The sequence below is a fragment of the Drosophila arizonae genome, chromosome 2, assembly GCF_054131065.1.
Source record: "Drosophila arizonae isolate 15081-1271.41 chromosome 2, UAZ_ARI_1.0, whole genome shotgun sequence".
Classification (NCBI taxonomy): Eukaryota; Metazoa; Arthropoda; class Insecta; order Diptera; family Drosophilidae; genus Drosophila; species Drosophila arizonae.
The window spans coordinates 1,958,936-1,978,412 of record NC_142922.1 but is presented as its reverse complement, the minus strand read 5'-3'; the positions used below and the strand labels follow the sequence as shown (position 1 = coordinate 1,978,412).

At 39.4% G+C, this 19,477-nt stretch overlaps 1 protein-coding gene across 2 annotated transcripts in view; it reads left to right on the top strand.

Moving 5' to 3' along the window:
- LOC108608984 (lachesin) overlaps positions 1–19,477 on the top strand; it is a 184,671-nt gene that overhangs the window by 140,075 nt on the left and 25,119 nt on the right. For both annotated transcript variants that reach the window (XM_089461692.1, XM_089461695.1), the window contains 4 exons: positions 6,926–7,126; positions 15,067–15,207; positions 15,538–15,669; positions 16,111–16,208. In XM_089461692.1, coding sequence (XP_089317818.1) covers positions 6,926–7,126; positions 15,067–15,207; positions 15,538–15,669; positions 16,111–16,208 — 572 coding nt within the window. The remainder of the gene's footprint in view (positions 1–6,925; positions 7,127–15,066; positions 15,208–15,537; positions 15,670–16,110; positions 16,209–19,477) is intronic.

Genomic DNA, 19,477 nt, shown 5'->3' with positions numbered 1-19,477 from the left:
ATGAAAATTCCTTTAAATACTTATTGCGGTGCTTCGCACTTTTACAAAAGTAATCTTATGTCTTGGCAAATAAGAAATATAAGCACATCTTAACACACTCAAAGCGCGCACACACACACACACACACATAATCATACATACTCATACGCACACACTCACACACATTCGCATATGCAAAGCTCTCGAGTGCGCGCCAGAGTTTGTCTAAATAAACATTGAAGCATTTCATCATTATCATTTTTCCATGTTATTTGAATTTTTTCCTTTTTGTGCCCCTTTTCACATATGTGCAAGGCTATGGCTAGGCTTTGGTAACCTCCTCAGCTCCTGTAACCTTCTGTTTCACCACCCAGCCACCCCCCGCCCCACTCTCTCTGCCTTTGTTTATAGACTAGTCGGCACTCGCGCCTACGGCCATGCAACATAAAAGTAATTCCGCCAACACAAACACACAAAGCATTGACGTTCGGTTTGAGTGCGCTCATAGAGCAGTATACTTCGGATACCCTGTAGTGTGGGAAAAGCGTGAGAAATGCTGGTATATATCCCTTGGTTGTATTTATAGAAATATAATCAATTACCAGTAAGTAGAATTCATATCAATTGAACTTTTTTTTTAATATTATATATATATAATATTATATATTATATTTTATTTATTTATTTTTTTAATATTTAATTTTTGTAATTTGTATCATTTCCTTTTTTTTTTTTTTCTTAATTTCTGTATTATTTATATATTTATATTTATATTTATTTGTATTTATTTATATTTCATTCCCTAATTAAACTACCAGACTACATACATTTTTCTGATTACAGGATTGGTTGTTTGATTTATTGTTTTAGTGACATCATTTAATTTTAGCAGAATTTTTCAATAATTTTTTATTTATTTATTTATTTTTATTTAAATATTTAAATTACATTTTTTTTTTCTTTTTTAATTGATTCAAAAACAGTGAAAAGAAAAAAACTCAATGAGAATTACATAACTCGAGCAAAGTTCCTGCTGGCCTAATTTTCTTTAATATATTTATAAAGCTTGACGTATTGTAGCTGCTTAAAAAGTCTTCCCTAATTGCTTCATAAATTTTTGTTTTCAAGAGTTTCACTCAAAAATGATAAAACTCAGCTGTGGCTTTGACATTTGCTTAGGCAAATTTCTTCGTGATGTTGTTGTTTTCTTTAATTATTATTTTTGTAATGAATTTATAAAATACTCGTACGTTTACTCAAAGACTTTTAATCAACTTGTACTGCGTTTGATTCCATACACAAACACGAGCACATACACACACACACACACGCAAATACACACTCACATGCACACCCACAACTCCTGAGGCATATTTGAATATTTGCGCACTCATCAAATTTTATCAAATATAAATGGAAAGTGCTGCTCTTGAAAGACTTGACAAGTGCTTGATGATGGCTCTGTGTGTAATATATTATGAATACTCTAGACTTGAGGCGAGTCTCAGAAGGGTATATGTATAAGACAGGCAGCAAATCTGATTTACTTAGAAGTTAGTTGAAAATTATTATTTTTATTAGGGATTAGATTGTAAAAAAATTATTATAAATGATTTTTATTTAAATTTTTTTTTTTTTTTTTAATGTAACCATATACAATTGCAACTAAACATTTATTAATGATTTATTTACAGTAAATGCTAAAAGAATAAATTTTTCTTTTGATAGCTATATTCAAAATTAAAAAAAAAAAACCTTTTCTGGATTCAACTATAATATTATATATAAATTTGTTTTTGTTTTTTAATATTTGAGTAGCCTCGAGGCTTATCAGAGCTTTTCTGAATATTAACTTTATAATAATTTGTTTTTTTTTTTTATAACTTTCTTGTCAAGTCCACACACTAAAAATGCTTTAGCCCTTAATTTCAGAAAACTTTCGTGCTGTAGCCCAAAAAGCAATTTTCAATTATTAATGAATATTTCTATGCATACATATATACGTATACATACATACATATATATGATATATGTTCATTGTAATGCATTGAATTGGTTTCGGTTTAATTTTCAATTTGTTTTGTTTTTGTTCCTTAGCCGAAATGGATTCAAATAATTAATTGTTGCTGCTGCTGTTGGCCGTCTGCTGTTTGCCGTTTGCTGTTGCGGTAGCTGAGGCCGGTGCTTAACTTGTCAGCACGCATAAGACCTTTTCCTGTTGATGGTTTTTAGCCGCAGCACAATGGCAAAACAAAGTGTGGCTGCAACAAAAACTGCCAACTGGCAAACTCCAAATGCAATAAAATGCAAAAAGGCGCAACAACAACGACAGCAACAACAATATGAAACCTCAGCTACGGTGGCCACAGAGAAAACGCTCATTACGCTTTGATGGAGCGCCATAGTAGTCGCCGTTCGAGTTGGAGTCAAAGATGTTGTTGAGGGGCAGGGAGGAGCTGGCTATAACGCTTGAAACTATTACAGAGTAACGGAAATGGAATCGTGTTGCAAAAGTTGAAGTTGTGCAAACAGCAGGACAGCAGCTAAGCACAGCGTGAGGCCAGGGCCTGCGGCCGGGACGTGGCTTGCGGCAGCGGCAACAAAGTTTCAATATTAATGCCATTTACAGTTCTAATTTCGCTTTTTACGTACGCGCACAACACTTAACACACTCACACTCACACACACACATGCTCAGAGCGAGTGATAGAGTGAGAGAGCGTGAAAAGTTGTGCAAGAAGTTGCAGAATAATGCCATATGGAGGCAGCTGGCCCGGCCACGCCCAACGCCCACTTGCCTGTGTGTATGTGTATGTGTGTGTGTTTGGGCTTAGCCGCAACATCGTTTATCTTCGGGGGTCATCATCTTATAATATTGGCCTTTCCGACATGCAATAAATTGCGCTCTGGCAAACAACATGTCGGTCGGTCTAACGGTCTAACGGCCAGCAGCTCCTTGTTGCAAGTGGCATGCCTTGGCTTAACGGCAAATTGCGCATACGCACCGTGCGGCCAGTGCAAACAAACAGAGCTCGACAACAAAAGCGAATGTCGGCCATATTTGAATAGCCTCTGTGTGCGAGCCTCTCTGTCTCTCTGTCTGTCTGTCCATCTGTCTGTCTGCCTTGGTCTGAAGTGTAGAAAACTAAAATTTAGCTCGGGCTCTAAATAAGGCACACACACACAGACACAGGCACAACATGTGGCTGGCCATGGCCAACAATTTGTCCAGTTCCAGCAGGAGGCTAAACGCAAGGCAATGTTCATGTGAAGCTGACATACAAAAGCCGAAATGCTTTTACTCTGTTTCCGCCCTAACAGATAGCCTCACTGCACGTGTGTGCGTGTGCTTGAGTCTGTGTCTGTGTGTGTGTGTGAGCGTGTTTCTATTTAGTTTAGAACTAAACCGGAAATTGAGGCGTTTTGTGTTTTGCTTGTTTTTGTTAGATTGTTGTTATTTTAGTTAACAATTTATTTAGTTACAGCGCAATCACACACAGACACACACACGCGCACACACACGTACACACACTGCAACCATTTATATGATCTTGTGAATTATTTGTGTTGCATGTTGCATTGTTCAAGTGGATGGCCACACTTTAAACGCAACTGCAGCCAGCACATAGGGAATACCTTTAGCAACACCAACGAAAACCTCAGCCGGTGCTGCTGCTGCTCGTCTCCTCCCCATCTCCCCATCCCCCCCTCGCCTAAGCCTTATTAATTTCCTGCTCTGAGTCAGAAATCTTTTAGCCAAGCGCATCATTTTCATGTGGTTTCATGTGGTTAGCTATTATAATATAAATACTTTCTAAACGTTGCCACGCCTCAAGTTTTCAGACTCTGTGGCTACGAGCTTAATGTTGTATCATCATTTGAGGTTTTCACTTGAACCAAATAAATATGTGGGTTGCTCCACTTGAGAATATGGTTAAGTGAACTCAATTTTAATAGATAAATATCGATTAGTTATCGTTATGTTGGCTGAGGTAATAGATATATGGACTGCAGTTCTAGTGAAACGAACTCAAATAACTTGAGATATCTTTTTAGTATGTAAACTGAAAATTTGATATTAGCTTTATTTTGTAGCAATAAATAATAAATAATAAATAAAAATAAAATAAAATATAAATAATAAATAAAGTAATAATAATTATTATTATTCATTTCAAATAAATAATTAAATAATACTAATTAAATGCATAACTTTAATGTAAACCATTAAATATCGATTATTAAATTATTAATTTTTAACTGTTAAGCAATGATAATTAAATCAATAATTTTAATTTAAACTGCTTAATTGCAATTTTAACAAACCAAAATATTTTAGTTATAATAATGTGTTTCCATAGCACAAATATTTACTCAAGATAAGTAAATGCATAATGCATTGACTTCTTGCCATCTCTATTCCGGCAAAAACCAAGTTGGTTAAACAATTTTACACAATTTGAATTTGAATAGACAATGATTTTAATATGAGCTTATATATAAAGTTTGGAATGCTGCAGCTGCATTCGAGAGACCAAAATTCGGGCTGGCTGCCATTTTCTGGCTGCCTTTAAGTAACTCGCAGACCAAAAGAAGCCAAGCTACACATAACTTGCTTGCACACACACACACAGCGAGTCATGCACACTCACACACAGACCACGAATTATGTTTTCCGTTGCTTTGGTTCTCGGCTACGCTTCGTAGTGCACGCTAAGGCCAGCAGGTGGCGCTAGTTTATTTATATGCCTTGGCGAATGTGAATGCGATTTTGATTGTATGTGTTGTATGTATGTCTGTGTGTGTGTGTTGCATATCACACTCTCTGCTTTGCCTGCTGCGTCGTCTGCCACAGCCTTTCACTGTTGCTTGGCGTGTTGATGTTGTTGAACTCATTGCAAATAAATACGCTTTTTGAATGCGCATGTAAATGACTTCATAAGCATTTTATTACCACTAAGTTTCAGCGAGTGTTTGCTCACGAGAAAGAGAGGGAGCGAGAGATAGAGAGAGAGAGAGAGAGGCTTGTGTGTGTACTGAAATCAATTTCTCTCAACATCTACCTCTCCCTGTCTGTCTCTGTCTCGCACCATCTTTGCACTGGCATAGGCCATCAATAATGAGCGCTATTTCGCCTTCATTTTCAGCACGGTTTTTGCTCTTGACTAAAATACTCGATACCCGCATATCGAAATTGTTGTTTTAATTTTTAATGAGCACCATTCGCGGAAGTCATACATCATTAGTAGCAAATCCGGACAACTTCAATTTCAATTTCAATATACGAGCCTCCCTGTCACACACACACGCACGCACACACACACACAGAGTGAAACCATGCTGCAGTGGCACGTGATGCTTGACGAGGCGCGCACAGACACAAAACACAGAAAATACATAAATTTCAACAAGTCCGACCTGCTCTAGGCACACTTGATCGACTAGCAGTTATGCTGTAAAAATCATATAAAGGGTAGCCTTTATTATTAACTAGACAATTGCTTGTAATTCAGACTTAACATTTTAAAACCTTTTTTATATTTTAAACAATATCTAACATTTTCTTAAATATTTACGGAAATTGTTAATTATTTATTTTTTATTTTATTATATGATTTTATGCAATATATATATATTTTTATGCAATATATTATATATATATATATAATATGCAATATATTATATATTCTCTCATACATCTTGTGAATAGATAAAATAAAAAAAATGTATGTAGCTTAAAATTGAATCAGTTCAGGAATTAAAATCAATGGAAGAATTCGATATTTATCGATTTTATGCAATGTAAAGCTTTTTTCAACAAAAATACTCCAAAACTTTGATAAATCAAAGGTAAATTATTAAGAATATTGAAAAGGATAATGCTCGCTTAAAGTATTTATAGATCATTTATTTATACAATGATATAGTTATAAGCAATGTGAATTTTATCGATTAGCAGAACGATTAACATAGCCAAACTCTTGTACTCTTATTCCCTGATATTCTTCCCCACTCATAAAAGTCTTTAATATGCTATATGTAGCTCTAAAAACTAGCCATTTTTGGCATTCTGCAAATAAACTGATAAATTTGGCCAATTATGGCATATCATTTTAGCCATTCAATGCCAAAGCTATGTCATATAAAGCCTTAGCACTACAAATTTCTATAAATATCAAGTCTTATAAATATATAAACATATTATATAAACTCGCATATAAATATGTATATTCTGTTTATGCTTTCTGCTCACACTCAGAAAAGTCTCTAGCCTGAGCATGCGTTTTTTAGCCACGTTAAATGGGCACAGGGTATAAAAAGGAATCACAATTAATGAGTTCGATGAATGCGCTCGGGTGTCTGTCTGTCCGTCCGTCCGTCCTTCCGCCTGCCTGTCTGTCTCTCTGTCTGTCCGTCCGTCTCGGAGCTCTTCCGTGCTGTCTCTTCCTGCCAGGGGCTGGCTGACTGCTGAAAGCCGCTTTTCATGCCCCTTGCGCCCTTCCCCTTTGTCGCTTTTGGCATATCGAGTGCCTGGCATATGATTGCAAATGCCGCACATTAGCGGATATCAAGTGGGTGTTACCGAGTGTATGTGTCGCCGCACACCCACACACAGATAAAGAGAGCCTGTGTGTGTGTGTGGGTGGTTGTTGTTGCTGTTGTTGTTGTTGTTGTGTCTGATGTGCGCGCTGTGCGCGAGTCCATGCCAAATTGAATTTCTAGCCTTTTAGATCTTTTCAAATGCCTTGTAATTGAGTCATTTGAATTCTGACTTTTCAATTTATACAGCGAAATTGTGCTTCTGCATGTGTGTGTATGTGTATGTGTGTGTGTGCGTGATTCAATCTTTTCAACTTAATTTAAGTGATTGCCCCGCCGCATTTACCAATTAAGTCGTCAGATGCGATTATTATGCACAATCGAAACTGATTTCTTTGTATTGCAGAGCCGTATGTGGTTGCCTGGAAGCGTGGGATTGCCATCCTGACGGCTGGATCTGTTAAAGTGACGCCCGATCCGCGCGTTCGCCTCGTCAGCGGCTTCAATCTCCAGATCCGGGACGCCGTGCCACAGGACGCCGGCGATTACATTTGCCAAATTGCAACGATGGAGCCACGCGAAATTACGCACACCGTCGAGATATTGGGTAAGTGGAATGGGCCCCGAAAAAAAAGCCAATCAACCCACATTTTTGCAGCTCATATTTTAAGGCTCTGCCTTTGTTATTGTTATGCAAAGCAGCCGAGCGATAGAGAGGGCCACAGCGAAAGAGAGGGCAAGAGACAGAGGGGCAGTTTTTGAATTTTTGGGATAGTTTTATATTTTTATGGCCAAATTTATGCGGCTCACAAATCACTTGGGTCCATTGTGCACATCATTTGGACACCTCTACTCAGCGGGTGTGTGTGTGGGTGTGTGGGTGTGTGGCTCAAATTAACATATCCTTAGATCCTGCGCCTGGCCCACTCAAATATGCTAAGTAGCTGAGCTGCAATTTGGCGGCTTTATGGCCACAGATTCAATAGACAGGCCAAAAGCAAAAAAGAGGGAAAATCAAAACTAATCTGCCATTTGCTCCCATTCCGCTGCAGTTTCAACAGATTCCCTTTTTCGGGCAGCGGATGCAAATTCGCCCCAAGCAGCCGCTCCCCAAGGCTCTTAACTACTTCCTGGCCCAACTACGCATTCTGTCTAACAATTTCGCTCAGTTCCAGTCGCTCTCTGTCTGTCTGTCTGTCTGGCCGTCTTTTGGCTTTGTCTAGTTCCTGGTCCTTGCTGCGGCTGCTCTTTGCTGCGTCTTCTAATCAGCAATGATGAATAATTTGCATATATTTGGGCTCCATACAATTACAATGTTGCCTTTTTATTTGCATACGCTTGGCCACGCCCCCACGCCCCCACGCACCCACACGCCAACGCACAGCTGGCAGTGTTAACACTTTTGGCAACTTTTGGGCGTGTGTGCGGCGCATGCAAATTGCGATACAATTCCCAAAATCTCCAAAGTGTAGAGCCACGATTCGGCAGGACTCGCTGCCAGCGAGTAGTTCGTAGTTGCCTGGCTGCAGTTGTCCTTAAAGATGTCCTTTAAAAAACAAGCAGAGAGAACATTATACTCCAATTTTGCTGGCCTATAAAAAATGCGTATTTATTTGAACCGAGGAACCAAAAAAAAGAATCGCCGCAGCCAACTTTTTTCATTTGTCATTGAAACTTGGTCCTGGCGCTGATCCTGGCGCTGCCTGCCTGTCCTGGCCTGTCCTGACATAGCATCGCCACAAACAAACATTAAACAAGCACCAAGAGCTGCTTGCCCGACGAGCCGCAAAAAAAGTCGATTATTGAAAAGTTTTGTTTATTTTATGTGTTTATTATGCGCTCCGTTTGCCAAATAATGATCATGGCCAGAAATATTTCGTTTATTGAACTTTGGCAGCGCACGTAAATTGTGATCCCCGTCTACCGTCTCCCGTCTCTCCCTCCCAGCGCCTCCCGTTCTCAAAAGGAACTGCCCCACTACCAATTGCCGCATTGTTGTCAAAGGAGAAACAAGCAAAAATAATGCCCTGGCGAAGTTTTTATAGGCTCAGCAGCAGCAGCAGCAGCAGCAGACACCCCTAAAAACCAGGAGCACCAGCCCAGTGAAGGCCAGCCCCCGCCCCGCCCTCAATATGTGCGCGAATATAAATTTCATAAAGTTTGCCTCGCTCTGGCATTTTGGCTCGCCAGCTTTTACGAGCGTAAATTACTTTCGGCTTGGCCTCCGCACTAAAGATGAAAAAATAATGTGCGCCTGCCAAACTTTTGCACTTGTCCTGACTGCCCGACAGCGACGCCAGCAGCGCCGCCAGCAGCGACGGCAACAGCGGCGTCAACATCAGCGCACTTACAAAGACATTAGCCAAAGAGAATGGCCCAGGCCTGGCCATTCTCTCTATGAGGCAACCGGACCTCACTAACCATAGCTGCCCCACTGCCCCACTGCCCCAAGACTGCAAACTTTGCCAGTTGACAAATCTTTTAATACAGCCGAAAACAGCAAAACGAGCAGAAAAACACACAAAAACATATCCCGAATATATTTCTGGCCTGGAACACATTCATTTACCACATGCGGCTCCTGCTGCTCCTGCTGCTGCTGTTGCACGTGTGTTGCGGCACAATCACAAATTGTGGAAGATGACGAAGTTGATGCTATTTAAATTACTTATTCATTACATTATCTATGTTGGAATACGCAGAAAGCAGCAGAGCCTAATAGACGGAGCTAAAAAAAGGAGCTGATTGATTAAAGACAAAGTCTATTCGTTAATAAATCAAGAACTGACTGACCAGAAACTTATTGTAAATGGAAATAGTTTTGTTAAAATGTAGATTAAGGGCCAATGGATATCTTGCTTTACTTATATTTATTATAGCAGGTTTTATTTGGTTATTTAATTATAATATTTTCACAATTTTGATTGTGAACTTTTTACGCTCTCGATTTTATTTATCCGACTCAACTATCGACAACCTCTTAGCCATCGATATGGTTAATTTTCAATAGGTGTATATCTATTCATAGTTAGCCGTATTGCTGTTGCCTCTAATCACTTATTAATCTCCTATATTACGAAGCCTAGAATGATTGGCATAGCAGCTCCGTACAGGTATCTCCCAGTCGAGCATTCTTCACTTGTTTTCTCTAAGAATGATGTCCGGGTGGTTCCACGATTATTGACTTATGTAAATGCCAAATCTATACAGAGAAAACGAAGCATGAGGAGCATGTTGAAAATAATTTAAATAATGAAAGTCAGTTTGGAATTAAAAAAGTTTTAGAAGTTTACATGATTGGGATTCAGTAAAACGATTGTCATATCGTTTGAGACTAATACATTTTCAATGGATTATTGGCATTAAAACTAGCTTGAGTAAATCTAATGATAATTAGTCAAGTTTATTTTAAAGCCAATAATCGCAATCAAATCTGGCATGGCTGAATAAATACAGAGATATAAAAAGAGAGAGAGAGAGAGAGAGATACAGAGAACGAATTATAATGCAATTGATGCAGAGTCTCTGCAGTTCAATGTCTGCAGTTGAATAAGCACTTCGCAGCTTCTTCTCTCCGGGTAAATTGTAGGTAAGACCGATCGTCTATGGTTGCATTACAAAGTCTTGTTACTCCAATTACTTTGTGGCATACCTAGAGCACATGAAGAGATTGGAAGAGATTGTGGGCTTAGCTTAAGTGCGCTTAGCTTCAGCTACAGCTCCCACTTTGTATCAAGCGCGTGTCAATGCAAGCTCTCGACTATTAACTCTGCTTGCTCTCACAGCCAATTGCATCGAGCTATTAACGCCTTTGTGTGCTGTTCGAATGCGTTGCAATTCGCTGAAATCAGTTGCATCAGCTGCGGCTTTAAGCTGTCGACTTTTTGAGTTTAATGTGCGTTTGCTGTTGACATTATTTCAATTACGGATTGCGTGTAATAAAACCAATTTGACATCTGTCAGCCAAATGTCCATTAGCTCGACTGCGCCACGCCCCATGCTCCACGCCCCACGCCCACCTGGCGCTCAACCGCAAACGTGCCGCAGAACATTAAGTTATGCGGTTGGCATGTGGGCAGCTATTGCGGTCATTCATGCAGCTCGTCATCTACTCAACTTTATTGTTGTCATCGATGTAATATATTGATGTAGCTGCCCCGTGACGTCATCCTCCTGCGAATGCTACCTCAATTCATATGGCTGACAGCGCTGGACGTATGTAAGCAGCTTAAAGTCAGTGACATGCGCCTAATTAGCAGCCCGATCGGCGGCCCAATCGATTGGAAAGCCTAATTACCATTAGCTAGCTGGTTGGCTGACTGGCTGACTGGCTGGTTGACTGGTAATAGCTGGAAAATAAAAACCATACAATTGTAAATTATAAGGCCAATATGCAAAAACAATTATGCGCAAATTCACACACGAGTGAGAGAGAGGGAGAGAGAGAGAGAGAGAGAGAGAGAGAGCAGCCCCAGCTGGGTTGGGTAGGATTTAATTATGTGCAGCAGTAGCAGCAGCAGCAGCAGCAGCATGAATAACAACAGCCACAGAAATAATAATAATAGTAATAATAATCGTGCAATACTATAACAATAGAGACAAGACAAAGGGAAGCAGAAAGGGAGGGAGAGCAGAGAGGAAGGGGAGAGAGCTGCCACACAATATGCACAATAAACAAGAGTCGTAGGTAGTTGGCCCAAGTTGCCTTGGATACTTGAGACAAATTACCAACACAATGGGCAAGCAAATTGCAAGGATATGCCAAAAGAGATATGCCGGGATGTGGCAGGATGTGGCAGGATGCGCCCAGCATACCAACAATTAAAATGCGAAGCCAAATACACTTCACAAGCACTTGGGATGCCGTTTAAGTTTTAGCACTCAACTTTGCCAGCCAACTACGGATTTAAATTACTTAGCAGATGGCTAAGCAAACTCGCCTCCTCTTACACTGCCACGCCTCCTGTAAAAACTTGGCTTGTTGCATGCGCCCAGTCCCAATCGAACGAACTATGCAAGTTTTGCAAGCCGCAAAAACCTAAAAGCTGAAGTTGCTGCAGCTCGGCGAAATAAGGCATAAAATCAATACAAAATACACTGCAAGAAATAGTGGAGTGAAATTCAAATTCGCTTAAAATTAAATTGCAATTATTCACAGAGCCAAGGAAATGTAGAAAAAACTCAAGCTCGCCTAATGAGCTTTCGCTTTGTCTAAGTATTTCATCTCATATATCCTTATTTCACGTTAGGCATTAATTGTAACTTGATATTTCAGAGCTTGAGCTCGTTATATTTCCGAGAACAGCTTGTTAGGCTCTCCAATTTCCTGGGTATTCGAAATCAATGCTGGAGAGTATCCATCAAGTGGATACAAACTTGGCAATAATTTCAGAATTTACTTGAAATCAATTTGTATATATTTTACATACTTTAAATTGAAGCGAGAAGCATTTCTATGGTAGAAAGAACTTTAAGGAATTTCATTTTATTCATTTGTCTATAACAAAAATCAATCTATAAATTTCTGTATTGCAAATCAGCAAAATAAAGAAATTCCTTCAAATTCAAAGCTGAACTAACTGTGTTGCTTTAAATCAGTTGAGGGAAACTCAAAAATATTTGCTGAAATATAAAAAGTTAATCATGTGGACAACTCGAATTAGAATTAGCAGAATACAGTAGAGTCCGGCTATAAAGACTCCGTTTATAGCATTCGTACGGCTATTGCGAAGTATATTCTGGTCCCCAGGCGAACTTATATAAGTAAACTTAAATGCTTAAAACGTCTTCCGGCTATACCGACGATCCTTAAGCATCCTTATAACCGGACTCCACTATACCAAACTCATCTAAATTTATGCTTTATTAATATATATATATATATATATATGTATCACACATAATTTCTCAACGGACATCTCCCTATCTCGGAAATCTTCCTATTGCTCTGGCTTTAATTACAATCAACAAATTTCTATGATACAAATTTCAATGCATTACGACTCTATTTGAGTTTATAGCTAGCTAGTCTCTCAAGCATATTTATTTCATGAGTTTATAGCTGTCTCAAGCATATTCATTTTATGAAACACATTTTAGTTGCTGAAATCTATTAATTATTTCATATAGTAAAGATATATCAGCTTATCTCAACTTTAAACAAAAATTTAATAAAGCTCAAATCACTCTTTGATTTTCGCTGTGTGTATAGCAAACAAATCTATGCATGTATACATATATATGATTATTATATATATGCGTGATATAAGTGTGTAAGCATGTATCGGTGAGCTTGTAAATGGCCGCAAGTTCCTTCAAAAGCTGCCGCCGTCGACGTCGCCGTCGCCGTCGCCGTCGTTGCTGCTGCTGCTGCTGCGGATATTGTGGCTACTGCGGCATCGTTTGCCATGAAAGAGCTCGCTTATTAAAATTGTGGACTGCTAGCCCCAGTCTCTGTTCCAATGCCTCCGCCATGCCCATTTTCAGCTCGCCCATTACCAGTTCCAGCTCCAGTTCCAGTTCCAAAGGCAGGCAGCCGCAAGCCTCGGCAGCTGACATAGAGTGGGACGGCGATTGGCATCGCATTAGTCGTCATCTGCATGACATTACATGCCGCAATCCACGTATTACATGCCACACACACACTCACACGCACACACACTGAAAATGAACTGCTCTATAAGTCGTCAACTGCCTTACAGTTATGACCATGGTAGCCGGGTACTCAAGCGAGTGCTCGTATTTATTGAATTCAATATGCGCTGACGGCTGTCGGGCATAAAGTCTCACCAAAGCGTGAAATTATTGAAAATATATATATCTAGGCAGAGAGACGGAGAGAAAGAGATGCGAAGAGAGCCAGGCAGCAGCCAGGGGCCACATACATATACATATACATAGTTATAGATACAGATACGAGTGCAGATAGAGATATAGATACAGGCAGAGCCAAAGTTAGGCAGCGCATCCCTTGCTGAGCAAACAGAAGACGACTTCATTGCGAGCTCTCGGTCCCAGAGCATGTCCTTTTCTATATTTTTGCATTTTCTTCTCCTTCTCGTCCTCGTTCTTTTCGTTTCTTTTTTGTGGTTTAGTTTTGGCTGTGCGCCACAGTGCCATGATTTATTAGAGTCGCATGCAGATTTGCCAGCACATCATAGACATATCTACATATACGTACAAATATATGTATGTGTACCTCTCTATATAGCTCTCTTTGTGATCAATTGTAATTTTCTTTCAAATGCAAATATAGTCCGCTTTGTCTCCCGCATATTTCTATTTGTTTTTCTGTTTTTTTTTTCCTTTTTTTTTGCCAACAATAAATCTCATTGCATCGCATCGCTCTCTGTTATATTTTGCAAATTCGATACTATTTCAGCCACAAATTGCATCAATCAAATGCATTTTGTCACTGAATTCTGTCGGAATTGCAGCTACCCCACTCTTAATTCAGACATGTGTAATATAATTCCGGGAGAAAATGTATTTTCCAAATAAATTATGCATGCGTGTGTGACTAAATAATACCCTGTAATGGCTTGAAATTGTTCAGCGAATATTATAGCTCACATAAGCGAATTGTCGACAGGTGGAAGAAGTCATTTGTGTAGTTTCGACTAGCAGCTACCCTGTATAGTAGTGACTATGGCTTCCCAATAATAAAAATAAAATAAAAATAATTAAATTAATATAAATATATTAATATATTTGTATTATATTCATGTGTCTTACTCCGTAATAAATAAATTTCATCAAAAATAATTTTGCCTGTCATATTCAAGTCGATCATAGCCCACTTGCTTTCTCGAATTTTTATAGGGTATTTTAGCCAAAACGCATCAAAAGCTGAAAATCAAATAAACTTCATGCATAAGCCAGGCTTAACTGTGACTCCCAGTTGCCCAGTGTATATAAATATATTTGTATGCCTAAAGGCCAAGGGGGACGTGGCACTTGTCGAATGTCCTTGAATGCGACAGCAGACCAAAGCAGACATAGTCGTAATTTTTAGTTTATTTTTTTGTGTTTTCTTGTTGTTTTTTTTTTTCCTTTTTCTGTGAAAACAGCTGTAAAATAATTTGGCCACAAAAATATAAATAAATTCGAGGCTCAAATTAAATAAAATGGCCCCAGAGCTGTGCAGGCCAAAGCCAACAATTGGCAGCTGGCTATATCTCCGTCTTATTCTCATGCTCATTCACATTTGTGTGTGTGTGTGTGTGTGGGAGGGTGGGGGTGGACTAGCTCCACATGCGTAACCGCCATTTTGCACTCATTCAATTTGCATTTGTGCGCATATTTATTCAAATTGTTTGGCGTCCGTTTTTGGTCCTTGATCCTTGGCCAGGGCAGCTGGGCTTTGCATACATTTGCCATACAGCTGGACGCTGGGCACTCATTGTTTTCCATCCCCACACAAAAGCGAAACAACAGCCAACCAGATACAACTGCCCATTTCTAATGTGTTTTTCTCTGCTTTCCACTTTCCACTTTCTACTTTCTATTTTTCTGCTTCTGTTTCTGTTTATTTTGGTCTGTGTGCAGTGCCACCGAGGATTCATCACATTAGCACCGGCGGACATTTGCAAGTCAAAAAAGGTTCATCAGTGCGCATTGAGTGCTCGGCCTCTGGTAATCCAACGCCAAATGTGACTTGGAGCCGCAAGAATAATATTTTGCCCAATGGTAAGATTTTTGCATAAGTAGGCCAAAAGGATCCCAGCCAACCAACCAGCCAGCCAGCCAGCCAGGACAACGGCGCAAATTAATAGCATCAAGTTTAACAGAGGAACAAAAACAAAAAACAAAAAAAAGTGCAAAAGTAAATGAATATAAAGAACTTGAACAATTTCCATAAAAATGAAAAGTCAGGAGACAGCTGAAGTGTCTCTCTGTGTGCTGTGTGTGGCGGCTGGCTGGCCTCTGGTCTGTGGTCCATTGGTCCCTGGATCCTTGTAATTGCCTCGTGTCATTTCACATCGATGTGCGCATTTCTTTATCGACCTTTTTTTGCAGGCGAGGAGAAGCTTCACTCGCACGTCCTGTCCATCGAGAATGTGGATCGTCATAAGGGCGGCGTCTACATATGCACCGCAAACAATGGCGTTGGCCAGCCCGCATCCAGCCAGGTCGTCCTGCACGTCCTTTGTAAGTATCACACACACATGCACATACACACACACACTCACGGCCGCCACAAGCGCCGCTACACAACAAATTAATTTCAGCTCCAATCGCTAGACACTTCAATTTATTTGTGAACTGATTTCAAATGGTTATTGGCCAGAGACGAGAGACGAGAGACAGGAGGCGAGGGGCGTGGCCGAGTTGCCAATTATGGAAGTGCCTCGCTCCGACTGACACTTGCTTAAAAATTTATATGCAATTTGTGCTGAAAGGCGAATGGCAAAGGTCATTGGAGCAATGCGAGCCAGGCAGCTAATTATACGAAGCCACGCCCCAAGCGCCCTCATGGCGATTTCTATTTTTATTTCGCTTTGTTTTTCGTTCATGTTGTTTACTAATTTTCTTACAATAAATAAACACACATACATATATATAAACAGATATATTTACATATATTTGCAGATCCGCCAGAAATCTCCGTGGAGCGCCCCGTTGTCTTCTCGGGCGAGGGGCACGAGGCGATGCTGGTCTGCATCGTGCATGGCGAAACACAGCCTGAGGTATGTTTTAATTAAATTTGCCGCATAAATTTTCATTTACGCGCTGGCGCTCACTTGGACATAAAACAGCACAATTTACCACAAAACCCATTAATATATATATAAATATATATATATATATATATATATATATGTATATGTATACACGCCCACGCGTGCATATACTAATTTGCAGCACTGTGTTGCCAGCTGAACAATCGAAGCAAAGCCGCAAAATTGAAAAATATTCTAGAGCGTAGCATACTTTTTGGGGCATCTGTCTTATATGTAGCGTTAATCTTCAAGCGCCGCAGCAATTGTATCTCAATTTTGCTTTTGTTCGGGCGACCGACGACATGGAAAACTGACAACAACAACAACAACGACAGCTGCCAGCACATTAATTAAAAGTCTGCAAAAGGCAAATTGAAGTGCCGCACAAAGCATAATTTTAATCAAACATGCAACGCATGCACCTCTTCACACACAATACCCACAAAAAAGTGACAGTGCCAAAAATAGAGAAAGCAGAGAAAGAGAAATGAGGCAGACAGAGAGCGAGCGAAAAAATAACACTTGTCAAATTCTGTGGAAATGTGAAAGTAGAAATACTCTTTAGCTGGGAAATATATTCGATTTGCTGCATTTTTGGCAGTAGATTAAAGAGAATATTCTGCAGACGAATGTTGATTGAAGTTCAAGAGTTGAAGCAGTGCTCAGATATGAAACATTATAGATATTAAAGCACATAAACCCAGTAAATATTGTAATCTCATGTATGCATAACTAAAAATTAGTTTGACTAAATATCAAATACAACTGTTGCCTAAAGAGAGTATTGACTGCAGCTGAAGTTGGAATTAGATATGAAAGCATAGACATAGGGCTTCACTAGGTAAGCTCAATTTCATATAATCGAAGATAATTTTGTTGCAAATACAAGTGCAGCTAAGTGTCTTATGAAAATTGTAAGCAGAAGCTATTCTGTCTGTCTGTCATCTGACATCTGTCAGTCATCTATGTCTATCTATATGTCATGTGGTCTAACGGTATTCTCTCGCACTTGTCACATTTCGTCTATCACTTATCGTATATCTTTCTATGTTCTACAAGCTCTCATATTGTAGTTCTGCCTATTTGCTCATTTTTCTGTCTGTTGGTCTATCTATCGCCTGTCAGTCATCTGTATATCTAAGTATTTTTCTTTCATTTTTAATTCCTTGTACCTTCTATCTTCAATATGTAGTCTCTAGTATGTTCGATGGTCTATAATCTATTATCATGTCTACTGTTTATATATTGTCTGTAGTTTATAGTCTATTATCAATTGTCTATAGTTTATATAGTCTACGTCTCTGCCCTAATATTTGCCTCTTTCTATGCGCCTGCCTATGTTTCTGACTCCCTTTTCTCTCTTTCCCATATGCGAACGTATCCATATCGTCAGGACATGACTGAATTCTTAGCCAAGCTCAAGCAGAGCTTACCAAAACTTGTCTTTGGCAATACCTTAAATATATTTAAAAATACTTTATAAATTTTTTTTGGCACTTTTTAGCAAACTAAAAGGAAATTAAATGCTTTTTTTTAAATTAAAATATATTAAATTTTAAAAACTTCTACATTGGAAAAAAAACCCATTCACAATGACACATGGATATGCCAAACCTAATGAAAAAAAAAAAAAAACTAGCGTAAGAACCCAGAGACATCTGAAACATTTCACACATCTGCACTCTATAGCATGCTCAAAATGCGTCTATTTTATTATTTTTTTTATTTTAATCTGCGGCACATTTCGTCAAAGAGAATTATAATACCCTCTAAAAGGGTATTATAAAGCAACAGAAATATGCTTGTCTGGATATGTTAACATACACACATAAGATTATATATATATACATATGCATGTGTATGTATGAATATTTACGCTGCTGGCCAATTCTTTCTTTTTATATTTTTTTCTTTTTTTATGGAGAAGTATTTATATTTTTTGTGCTGTTCGCCTTTGCCGACATTTAAATTAATGCGCTTGGCTATAATTCAAAGTAAAATTGCGGAAGTTGCCAAAGCGGAAGTGTGAAGGGAGAGAATGCCAACAAGAAGAAGACGCAAAAAATGCCAAGCTGAGCATGTAAAAAAAATGCCATCACAGTGAGTGAGGAAGAGAGAGGGCTAGAGAGCGAGAGCGAGAGCGAGAGAGAAAGAGAGAGTGGGCTATATAATGACTGGAGACCGCAAATGTCAATGCTTAAAATTATACAGCCTCGGTTCGCCTCACATTGCTGAGCGAATGACTGACCAAGCTCTATGAACTGCCCACTCCAGGGGGCTAGAGCCAGCGCCTGCCTTCATCCGGCCGTTGTTCTAGGAATTTTGGGGGCGTTGCATTACGTTTTTATGCTATTTAATTTTTCACCATTTTTTTTTTTGTTTCTGTAGCCACAAAAGAGTTGACTTCGCGCTTTCCCAGTAAAAGCGCCAACTACTTATTTACTTTTCCCTCTCTCTTTGTCTGCCTCTGTCTCTCTCTCTTTCTCCCTCTTTCTGTTTTGCTGTTGCCGTCCTTTGTTTGTGCTGCTGGACACATTTCATTATACAACGACAAGTTGCCTGCCGTCCGGCTCGATTTGCAGATGGACATGGCATTTGTAGTCTTTGAGAATGGCATTTCCGCATGCAATTTTTACTAGCTGCCACGCCCCCAGTCCGCCTTCCTCCCCTCACTCTCTCTCTCTCTCTCTCACATTGTTTGCCTGTTTTATGACTCCAGTTGAATGTATAGAATTTAACGCTTCGTTCATGCCACACGCTAACGAGGCCCCTTCCACCGAGCAACTTCCAACTTGCAACTTGCAGCTTACAACTTGCAACAGCTCACAGCGTGTGTCTGCATTTCAAAAACGCAGCCCCAAATCCTTGGCAGCAGGTATGGGTTGGGATGGGAATAGTATTCTGTTGCCTTGCAGCTAAACAGGGCGCATCGAAAAGTTCTTAAGTTCTCTTCGGGCACATCTGAGGTGAATCAGAATTAATTAACCTTCCTTTGTATATGAGTTTAAGGTATGTAAAATAAAGAAATAACAGGAGGTTTCTTAAAGAAGACATATATAAAATTTTTAATTTTGTTTTTCCCCTTTCAAAGCTGTTTTAAGATTGAAAAGGCTGCTTAGATATTTGGTCTGGTTCCAGAAGTTCCATTGGCATACAGAATGAGAAGAGTCAAAAGAAAATTGAATAATATAAAATAAAAGGGAGACTGCAGTATGCCTTAGGGTTGCCTATAAATC